The sequence below is a fragment of the Etheostoma spectabile genome, chromosome 5 (assembly GCF_008692095.1).
Source record: "Etheostoma spectabile isolate EspeVRDwgs_2016 chromosome 5, UIUC_Espe_1.0, whole genome shotgun sequence".
Classification (NCBI taxonomy): domain Eukaryota; kingdom Metazoa; phylum Chordata; class Actinopteri; order Perciformes; family Percidae; genus Etheostoma; species Etheostoma spectabile.
Genome location: NC_045737.1, coordinates 2,669,861 through 2,679,554, shown reverse-complemented (window position 1 = coordinate 2,679,554; position 9,694 = coordinate 2,669,861). Strand labels below are relative to the sequence as shown.

Genomic DNA, 9,694 nt, shown 5'->3' with positions numbered 1-9,694 from the left:
GAGTGCAGTACAGTAATTTCCCCATTGGGGACTAATAAACAAATTATCTTATCTTATATAATGAGAGTGTAGTGATTTAAGACCACATGGTGGCGGTAATGCACCTCAAAACAATATCAAAAGAATAAGAAAATACTTTCACAAAAATAAAACGAAATCGACATGAGAGTCAAAATAAACGAAGTATACCAAAAATAAATCCAGCTGTAAACACGTTGACTTTTATCTGCTAGTCACTAGGGCTCGCTACAGACTCCTACAATTAGTAGCACAGGGGCCCCACAGGGGACTGTGCTGTCTCCTTTTCGGTTCACCTTATACACCACAGACTTCCAGTACACCTCAGAGTCAAAGAGGTTTTCTGATGACTCTGCAGTTGTTAGGTGTACAAGAGATGGACATGAAGGAGAGTACAGGGCACTGGTGGATGACTTTGTTGAGTGGTCTGGTAAGAATCACCTGCTGCTGAACGTGGATAAGACCAGAGTTGGTGGTGAATTAACTTCATGAGGAAGGGAAACGCTCCGCAGCCCCTTTGCATCCTGGGAAGAGACGTGGACATGGTGGAGGAGTACAGATACTTGGCTGTCAACATCGACAGCAGGCTGAACCGGAAAACCAACAGCACTGCTGTTTACAAGAAGGTGATGAGCAGACTCTTTTTCCTGAGAAGCTGAGATCCTTCAACCGTGCAGTAGAATGTTTGATGTTTCTACCAGTCTGTTGTGGCTACGCTTGTTCTCCTCCACCTCTGCTGGGCAGCAGCATCGGCCAGTGACAAAACAACTGAACACTGATCAGGAAGGCTGGCTCCATGATTGGCTCAACGGAGACATTTGAAGCTTGGTGGAAAGGAGGGCACTGACAAACTGTTCTTATCATGATAACCCCGACCCCCCTCTCACCACCTATACGGTCCAACAGAGGATCAGCTTCTCTAAGAGGCTCCAACAGCTTTATTGTGCATGGACCGCTACAGGAAATCATTCCTACCACAGGCACTCTAACTCTTGCATAAGAAACAATGTCTTAGTTTTTATTCTTTAAAATAGAGGCCAATCGCCAAGACTTATAATAATAAAATAATATGAAACAGATTTGAAAGTATGTGTGTGGGGGCACAGATGGGATTTTCAAAAGTGGTGTCCCCAGTGGAAATAATGCTCAGCTTTCCCTTTGTGTCAAGAAGTCAACAGAAACCTAACCAAATGTTACCATAGAGCTAAAATAGAGTGAAGAAAACGGCTGTCTCAGACCAAAACAAAGATGTAGTATGCTTATGAGTAAATGTGACATGATACTCAGATTTTCAACCAGAACAAAAAAGTCTGAAATATCACTTTATGCACCAACCAAAACTATTGTGGAAGAAAAGTTGTTTGCTGTACTTCTGACTCTTCACTTGAAATGGGACGTTGGATGAAACTATACATTTTATGTATTCATGTCATACACTTCAGCTTCACTAATTATTCACTATAACGCATATATTTGGTATTAATTTATCAGCATTTTTAGTAGTACAGCACAGTGCCACTTGATTGCACAGAAAGCCTAATATAAGCCCACTCGGGTATTGGAAAATGTATAATTCATCAACTTAATTAAAGTTGATAGATTGCAACTACTCCCACTGGTATTACTGTTGTCTACTGTGTTCTTCACTTTCTGTCTTCTTTCTGTTCTCTCTCGTTTATCATTTGTGTATTGCAGACAGTGGTGGAATGTAACTAAGTACATTTACTTGAGTACTGTACTTAAGTACAAATTTGAGGTACTTTACTTAAGTTTTTTCTTTTCATGCTTTTTACTCCGATACATTTTAGAGAGAAATATAAACATTAATATTTTTGCATACAAAACCCATATAGTTTATAAAATACAAGGTTGTAATATAAATTAAACAAACTAACAATATACAGGCCTACAAGTCCAGCCGAAATGATTGGACCAATAGACACTGAGTTGATTGACAGAACTGTTTTCATTATTTCCAGTTTCTAAAATGTGAGGATTTTTCTGCATTGACTACTTTTAATACTTTCATTAAAATCAGCAACAGATTGCATATAGAACATTTCGAGAGCTACGCTTGTCATAATTAAAACAACTAGAGAGTGTGTACCAGCTGATATGTGGGTCTGGTTATATTTTATCAAATTGGAATTGCACCAGTGTTTCTGTCACTTTCTGTTCAGCCTGAAGGCTGTTGGAATCTGTCTGACTTTACTGCAGCTTTTTGTCCCCGCCCCCTGCTGCTGTCGCATGCTCTCGTCCACTTTACAGACGGAGCACAGTTCATCTCAAACGAGCCTGTTATTGAACTCAGCAGTTCCTTCTTTATAGGTGAGGGGTTGACCTGCCCCCTTTAGCCTCGCCCCATTCAAAACTAATGACCCGTTTGATGTACACTATTGTGTAAAGTATCATTGTACTCAGACTTTCATCGGTTTCGTTTTCACTGGTCATAGTTTGACTCGGCCCCTATGGCAAGCCCTGCCCCCTTTCATTACATGTGAACCATTTAAGTCTTGTGTGAGGTGTCATTAAAGTCACAGCACAGGTTGTTCATGTAGGCTACTTTTTAGTTTACCAAAACTCAATGGTACATCCAGACTAAGGCCTTGGTGATGGGGACCAACGAACATTGTAACCAACACAGATCAAAATATATTTGTTTAGTCAAGTCCCTGTTCCATTTTGTCCAAAACATTAGCTGTGCCATGCCTCAAAGCAGTTCCTGTCTGCAATGACACAGAGGGCCACATCACACTCCTTACACTTCCAGGGAGTAGACTGGTTGGCTTTCCTGGTCTGTCTGCAGTTTATGCAGGACTTGCGTCCATTCGAGGCCCTTCTGCTTACATCAAGTACTTTAGTGATTGCCACAGGTACGTGGCTACTGTGTGTCTGGGCACAAGGGGTCTTAACTGTGACACCACACAACTGGGCTGTAAGCTCCTCCAAGAAGTCCTTGTGGCTCATGGGTTCCTCCTGCTTCTCTCTGCAAAGCTCTTTGTGGAGGAGGTAGCCGTTTGTGGCTGCAATGTCCATGAAGTGGAAAAACAAGGTCTGGTACCAGCGCATGCTGTTGTAACGTACAGTGTAATACTGTATCAGCTGGTCGGACAAATCAACACCGCCCCTGTACTTGTTATATTCCATTATAGGTGTTGGGCATGGAATGCATTTGGTAGTCCAGTTGTCACCCTGTGTTTTGACCCTCCTCTTCACAGTGTTTCCAGAGAATGCCGGGTGGATTGTAGAGCAGATAGAGACCTCTCGTGTGTCCATCCACTTCACAAAAACCAGTGGGCCTTCACGGATCCACCTGATCGAGCCTCTAGGAGCATTTTTCTTCAGCGCATTCAAGTCTGTGTGGGGATAAGCTTTTCTGTTGTCTCTGTATGTACCACATGCTCCGACATTCAGGCTAAACAGATCCTTGAAGAGTTTTGGACTGGTGTAGAAATTATCCACATATAGATGAAAGCCACTGCCCAGATATTTCTTGTTCATCAGGGACATCACAGAGTCATATGCAAGTCCAACGCCTGAGACAAACTGTGACTTTCCAGTGTACACAGTAAAGTCCACAGTGTAGCCATTGCTGCTGTCAGCCAAAACAAAGAGTTTGAAACCATAACTGATTGGCTTTGCTGTCATGTGTTGCGTCATTCCACTATGGGGCTTTGCCGCCACCATCCTCTCGTTAATCGCGAGGTTCTGCCTAGGGTGGTAAAATGATAAGCAAGCATTTTTGATGGTGTCCAGGAGGGGCTTCAGTTGAAACAGACGGTCATGATCTGGTGTCCCTTTCTTTCTGTCATTCTCACCATCTTTCTCAGGATCACTCATGTGGATGTTCCAAGATATCGCTCGGTACCTGTCACGTGACATGACATTGGCTGGAAATGGGACACTAAAAATTGTGTTTTTTTTCCAGTAATCACTGATCTTACCCAGTTTTACCAATGCTACAAAGAACGTTAGTCCCACATACTTGAAAAACTCCTCCGTCGTGATGTTTGTCCATGGATATTTTTTTCCTTTTGCAATGTTTTTAGCAGCTTGTTTATTTGTGTGATTACAAATGGTTAGAGCGGCTTTATTGCTGAAGAACAGTTTGAAAAGGTCCAATGGTGTGTATGTTTGGTCCGGGTTCAGTTTATGCCCGGGGGGTCTTGCTGGGACAAACCTTCTTGTCTCTGGACATGCATCAGGATCTTCCTCAGTGTTCCAGGAAGTGGCTGAGTATACCGGCTGTGGCTTACGAGGAGATCTGGATCTGGTTTTGGTCCGGCCACTTGAAAAACGTTGTGCACGCTTGGACCTGGATCCCTGTGCCCGGCTGTGTGGTGGAGAAGGAGGTCGTGCTCTAGCCTGTCCACGTTTTCTCCCATTCTGGGGTGGCTGCTCTTCTTTTGTAGAAGCATAGGGGCTGGCATCTTGTCCAGAAGGTGAGGTGCTGGGATCTTCAGCAGGGGGGCTTTCATGTTGTAATACAGGAGAGTTTCTAGGCTCTTCATCATCTTCTTGGTAATCATCACTGTTGAACAAATACAAATCATTAGAAAGACTGAAGGATTAAATATCAGATATGAGTGTCTTTGTGATTCACGTGTCACATGGGTCCTGAGGACACCGGCTGAGATTGCTTGTTACCCCCTACAGGGAAGGTAACCTCTATGAGTAGCTGTGGTTTTAATTCAAAATAATGACAGACTCGAGTCTACATTATCCCTTACTTAGTTTACGTCTGTTACAGTTAGACAGTCGAGCGTGTTATCTGAACGACAAAAGTCAGTTAACCAGGTGAAGCGTAGGTAACGTTGTCAGGAGAAGTAACAAACAACATGCTAAGCTGCTGACAGAATCGGTGTTGTGTTTTTAGCTGGACCAGAGAACATTCGTTTCAAACAGTTGGATGATGCCTTTTGTCCTCCTTGGTCTCTGTGAATTTTGCTGGAATGGACGCAATCTAACGTTTCATGTAGAATGGCCACTGCATTGGACTCAGTATAAAAAAATGGTCCTTTGTTTAAATGAGGTGTGACCTCCGCTGAAGCCAACCTGGGTTCTAAACAAAAAGGTCTCACTCACATTGACGAAATTAAAAGGCTTCGGTTAAAGACAAAGCTAGACAAAAGGCAGACAGACTTAATTTAGGAGACAGTAAAAGTTTGTTGATTAGAGAAAATAATAGGAACTTTATCAGTAAAGAGGATATTAGGATAAAATATGAATAAAACTGTAATTTTCTTCTACACTTGTAAGGAAATGACGGGATTAACGGGCAAACCAACTTTAAAAGTGACATTTTAGTTGTTGCAAGCAGTCATGTAAAGGCTCTTGCACCTTCCCATGTGTTAGGACAAGTTGCATTACTTATAAATACTGAATTTTTACAAACAAGTTAAAACAAAAGCTTTTGGTTCGTAGTAACAATTTTAGTTTGCCACGTATATAGAAATTGACACATTTTTTGTAAATTTAGCTGCTGATGGAACTAAACCAGCCCCTCTCTCTACCAGTGGAACCTACACATTGCTTGTTATTATTCATGACGTCATCTGCCCACGACAATGATGTCTGTATTGGCCCTTCTTTCTAAACTTCACTCAGATTAGCTTTCTGAAAAGGGGCCCGTTAAACAGTATAGTTGGATAGCCCTGCTGTAGCTGAAAGCTTTTTGACTTAGAAAATAGTGACACTATTGAGAAGTAGTTAAATTGGTGACCTTACTGCCCAGCACTGCCTGCAATACAAGTTAGATTCAGCACTGTGACGGCAAGACAGGTTTCTAATGTAGCTTCATTTTTAATTTGCCAGTAGGTGTCAGTGACAACGGTTCAACTGGTTAGCATGACATACTGATTTAGCCTCGCCCACAGGACGGGTGAAACTCGAATCGACCCACCTCTATTACACATCTTACTTTAGTTTGTTTTGAATCTAAATATGTTAAATTGTGCTATATGCTAATTGAGTCTGTATTTGGAAACCTTTAACGTTACCCTAGGGTTATGGTTATGTTGAAAATTATGTTTGCCATGTAGCTTGCCTAACTGAAGCGGCAGCTTGAGGCGAGTCAATAGGCTCGTTCGAGATGAGCCAGGTCTGCGCAGAATCGATCACCAGCGATCGGCGCCCGTTGCATGCCGGTTAGATTTGTGTCCGACTTGATCCCGACTTGCTCTGACGTCATGCACACGTGGGCAACGGAAATCTCACGAGAGCAAGGCGGCCGCAGTTCTGAGACGCAGGCGGCGCAGTTGCTTTTCACCAACTGCAAGAGCCAGGCGGACCCAGAGCATGCTGGGAAACGCCGGCTTCTCAGCTGATTTAACACCTGATTGGTTTACAACATGATGACGTTTTATATATAATTTTTATCGTTTTGGAATCGGAGGGATTTTAATTACTATTTGTCTGATTTAAAGACTTATTCTGGACAGAACAGACGATGTGTGGCTGATAGTGAAGTTTAGAAGTCAGAGAGACTAACTCCGTTCAGATCACGGATCATCTCCAGTCTGTTCTTAATTAAAATCAGCAACAGATCGCATGTAGAGCACTTTGAGAGCTACTCTGTCATAATTAAAACAACTAGAGACTGTGTACCAGCTGATATGTGGGTCTGATTATATTTTATTAAATCGGAATCGCACCACAGTGTTTTCATCACTTCCTGTCCAGCCTAAAGGCGCCTGGAATCGGATGGAAACTGTCCGACTTTACTGCAGCTTTTTGTCACCGCTCCCCGCTGCTGCCACCTGCTCTCGTCCACTTTACAGGCGAGGCGCAGTTCATCTCGAACGAGCCTATTCCCATTAGTCTATATCATGGGTCTCAAACTTGCGGCCCGGGGGCCAATTGCGGCCCGCAGGATGATATTTTGTAGCCCCCTACTTGACATCAAAGTTAAGTGTTAGTGCGGCCCGCGCGTTCTGAAACTTTTTCTCATTGCGCTCGTCACCTATGAGCTACCGTAGTAGTCTCCTGACAGCGGCGTAACGGTTGTCAAGCTAGGTAAGTACTCTTTGCGGCAAATGCCTGAGGTTTGACAATGTGATGTCTGTTGTTGTGAAATTCACCAACCATATCAGATCTAGGGGCTTAAAGCACCGGCAGTTCCGCGCCCTGTTTGGAGGAAATAGTTGTTGTTTTTTGGAATACTTGATGCGGCCCAGCCAAACCCAGACTCTACTTCCAGCGGCCCCCAAGTAAGTTGAGTTTGAGACCCCTGGTCTATATGCTCGATGTTCCACTTCCGGGATGCCATCACCCGCCGTTAGCATTCCATAGACTGCCATTCATTTTGGCGCCACTTTGACAACAAATAATTTTACATCTGGAGCATTTAAAGACTGTTTATTTCTAAAGAAACAACAATGTATAAAAGGCTCCATTACCTTATACCCCCGTAATGGCGCCGTAGCAGACGGGTTTTTTTGTAAAAAAAATAGGCTAACAATTGTGTCATAACCACGCGACTTACTGTCCCACAGTAGAGGAATTACCAAACAGTACAGCATAACCTCGCAGGCAGTTTCGACATCAGCTGTTTAGGTTTAATTACTAACGTTAACTAGCATTTTAGTTAGCAATAATTAGCCTGTGCCTATGTCAGCTCCTTACATATACCTACGCTCTCCGTCTCTGCTGATTGGGAATGATTGAGATTTATCTTGGCACAGCTACCAGAGGACTTACAACATTCAGATATGTTGCCACGTCATATCGTCAAGCTCAGTTTTTTTTTCACCTGAAAAGGGCTTCCAAAATACTTCCGGTTTCCGTTGAAAACAACGGCGTCACACTGTCCATTTATTTAACTGTCTATGTCTGAACACAAATGAGTAGGCTGCCTGCTCGGCTGTTTTTCTCCTTGAGTAACACACAGTAAAGTTATAGCCCCCACACAGTAAAGTTATAGCCCTCAGGTAAGCACCGGTGTAACGTTAGCCTGTACATTTCCCTGATCAAATCATAAAACCCTCTCATTGCCCAAATGACAGATATAAAAACGTACACGTACATGTTTTAATTTTTCATTTTTTTATTTCGAATACTGAAAATAATGTATGGCACTTACAAATCCTCAGCTGGATCCCATCCCTCCATCTCTTGATCTGTGAGAAAACTCTCTGCTCCTGATTCTTCATCGTCTTCACTCTCCAGCTCCGGCCCTTCTGCTTTTTCTTCTTCTTCTGTGCTGTATCGGACGAATGATGCCATTTTATAAAGCAAAGATGGAATAAAAGTGTATCAAAAGCAGTCAGTAACGTTAAATGTTAGCCATGGATGTATTACGAAAAACGTTCGCGCTCTGAAGTCAGAAACGTGTTTCTTCTTCTTCGGCTTCTTCAGCTTCTTCTTCTTCTTCTTCTTCGTCTTCTTTGTGGTTTATTGGTAGTTGGCACACAACGATGTGGCGCATTACTGCCACCAACTGGTCTGGAGTGTAGATCAGTACATCTAATGTGTACAAAACGAAACAGACTATAACGGACCGACTGAATGCGTTAGGATGTAAACATATCTACTTAGCTCACTAGTCACTCCACATTTTTTTACAAAGTTGTAGGCTCTACTGTGTTTTAGTTTCTTTAAATATGCTAGTTTCATGTTTTTGTTTTTATGTGATAAATGTGCTGGTTTTAGCCTACCGTAAAGTGTCATGGAGTAGCCTACCATGTAAAGCACTCTATAGATAAAATGTATTATTATTTAGCCTACTTTGCCTTAAAAGTGAGCAGAGGGAATTAATGTTCCTCTGGAAATGGACCCTAAGGACTCTAGGCTTAATTTCAAACCCTTCCTCACAACGCGTGAACATGTTTTACAACCATATACACACATCTCTATAAGCTGTGTCTAATTCTAAATATCTTTCTACAATTCATGTTCATACAGAACAACCAGAAAGGAACAAAAACTAGAAAAAGAAGTGACTTCAATACATGCTGTGAGCATATATGTAAAACAATATTCATCTTTTTTTTGTTTATTCTTCTGAAAAGTGACAGCACCAAAATAAAAAGATTAAGAAGCATTGTGGTGTTCCAGGTGTGATGAATGTAAACTACACTACATACGTAGGTCTACTGTATATAGACCACGTTATTGGTCCAGTGATGTGAGACTTATTGAGAAGGTTATGAAACCAAAGTATACTATAATAAAAAATTTAAAAAAACATTAGGCCGACATATTATGATATATGATATGATATTTTGATATGGATCCCCCTGGGTCTGAAATAAAGTTTATTATTATTATTAAGGAGTAACACAAACTGTCCTTTTATTAGAGAAGGACAAGCAACTAGAAAATGAAATCATTAATATTTTAGTCTCTGACCTGTCTGCCATTATTATCATCTGGGAATATCGCTGCACTGTCCCACTTAATCTCCGGAGCGTCCTGTATAAACCTGAAGCTGCATAGACCACGGACACCGCGCTGCTCATCTCTACTTTTACAGAGACACTGCCGCGATGCACAGGTCGGTCCGCAGGCAGCCGCCACACACCAGGCAGCCTCGACACACTACCGGCCCACCGGGAAAAGTCCTGACTCTTCCGATTGCCACTCGGCATCTGGGTGCCAGTGCAACCATTTCTAATCATTTAAACAACTGCTAGGTGGGCGGCTGTGGCTCAGTGGTAGAGCGGTTGCCTGCCAATCG

At 42.4% G+C, this 9,694-nt stretch overlaps 2 protein-coding genes across 2 annotated transcripts in view; one reads left to right on the top strand and one right to left on the bottom strand.

The window, feature by feature from the left end:
- Window positions 1-9,694, top strand: part of cacna1ba (calcium channel, voltage-dependent, N type, alpha 1B subunit, a) — a 262,364-nt gene that overhangs the window by 62,592 nt on the left and 190,078 nt on the right. The gene's annotated exons all lie outside the window — the stretch shown is intronic.
- On the bottom strand, window positions 970-8,358 carry LOC116689194 (piggyBac transposable element-derived protein 4). The gene is made up of 2 exons (XM_032515608.1): window positions 8,099-8,358; window positions 970-4,549 (listed from the first exon to the last, which is right to left on the bottom strand). Exons 1-2 carry the CDS (start codon window positions 8,239-8,241, stop codon window positions 2,713-2,715), a joined length of 1,980 nt encoding a protein of 659 aa, XP_032371499.1. The 5' UTR covers window positions 8,242-8,358; the 3' UTR covers window positions 970-2,712.